Here is a 1,304-nt window from a genome sequence, read left to right on the forward strand (position 1 = left end):
TGTCACCCCACTGTGTCCCCAGCCCGCCGTGGCCGCTGCCCTGTACCTGAGGCTGGTTCAGGGCCGGGCGGGGCCCGACACCCTCGGGGTCCTGCAGCACCTCTTGGCTCACCTGGAGCAGCACCTGGCCCGGAGCGGCAGCACCCACCTGGCCGGGGTGAGTGGGGGGCTCTGGGCAGGGGGGATGGGCTCGCTGGTACCTGCCCGGCAGGTGTGTCCCCAGTCGTGTCCCCGAGGGAGGGTGGGACACTGCTGCCCCCCGTATGGAAAACAGCCCCAGTGCCTCCCAGTCCACCCAGTGCCGCTCCCAGTCCTGGCTTCACCTGGCACCACCACCCAGTGCCCACCCCAGTGTCCCCAGTTTGTCCCAGTTTGTTTCTGTTCCTCTTACGTGGTACTCCCAGTGACCCCAGAAAATTCTCCCAGTCCCTCCCAGTGTCCCCAGTTCCCCCAGTACACACCTGTCTCTCCCCAGGATGCCGCCTCGGTGGCTGATGTGGTGGTGTGGGGCAGCCTGTTCCCAGTGCTCCAGGACGAGACCAGTCTGCCCAGTAAGAGCCGGTCGGGGGGTCAGGGGGGGGTCCCTGGGGGGTCAGGGGTGTCCCAGGAGGGTCAGGGGGGTCCCTGGGGGGCCGGGGCTGACCCCACTCCGTTCCCACAGGTGAGCTGCAGGTGCTGCGCTCCTGGTTCCGCACCATGTCCCTGTGGGAGCCGTGCCGGGACGCGGCCGCGCTGCTGCCGGAGGCGCTGCGGGAGCTCCGGACCCACCTGGCCCAGCACCCCCCGCCCCTCCTGGCCCCCCGCCACGAGCCCCAGGTGCGGCCCCGGCCCCGGGGGGGAGGTCGGGGGAAGAGGAGGGCGCAGCCCCCCTCACCTGGTCCCCGCAGGACGAGGAGGGCCCGGAGCGGACGCTGACCGACGACGACATCGCGGCTGCCGTGGACATCTGGGCCCAGGGCCCCGCGGCGCTGCCCCCGCCCCGGCAGCCACGGACACCTGTGTGAGTGCCCAGGTGACACCGGGGGGTGTGGGCGGGGAGGGGACGCTGCTCTGACCCCCCCTCCCCTCCAGGTTACCTGTGGAGGGCGAGAGGAACGTCCTGATCACCAGCGCGCTGCCCTACGTCAACAACGTCCCTCACCTGGGCAACATCATCGGCTGCGTCCTCAGCGCCGACACCTTTGCCAGGTGAGGCTGTGGGGGGCTGGGCTGGCTGCACACCTGCACAGCTGTTACAGCTGTGCACCTGCAGGTGCTGCCAGCTCTGGGGGTGACATGGGGTAAGGTGTGACAGGTTTCCATGC

General features: G+C 70.3%; 1 protein-coding gene across 1 annotated transcript in view; it reads left to right on the forward strand.

Moving 5' to 3' along the window:
• Positions 1-7: 7 nt before the first annotated feature.
• Positions 8-1,304, forward strand: part of MARS1 (methionyl-tRNA synthetase 1) — a gene marked incomplete at its 5' end in the record, with an annotated part of 8,555 nt that continues 7,258 nt past the window's right edge. The window contains 5 exons of the mRNA XM_033511651.1: positions 8-157; positions 476-551; positions 662-816; positions 888-1,000; positions 1,072-1,191. Coding sequence (XP_033367542.1) covers positions 8-157; positions 476-551; positions 662-816; positions 888-1,000; positions 1,072-1,191 — 614 coding nt within the window. The remainder of the gene's footprint in view (positions 158-475; positions 552-661; positions 817-887; positions 1,001-1,071; positions 1,192-1,304) is intronic.

The sequence above is a fragment of the Parus major genome, unplaced genomic scaffold, assembly GCF_001522545.3.
Source record: "Parus major isolate Abel unplaced genomic scaffold, Parus_major1.1 Scaffold414, whole genome shotgun sequence".
Lineage (NCBI taxonomy): Eukaryota > Metazoa > Chordata > Aves > Passeriformes > Paridae > Parus > Parus major.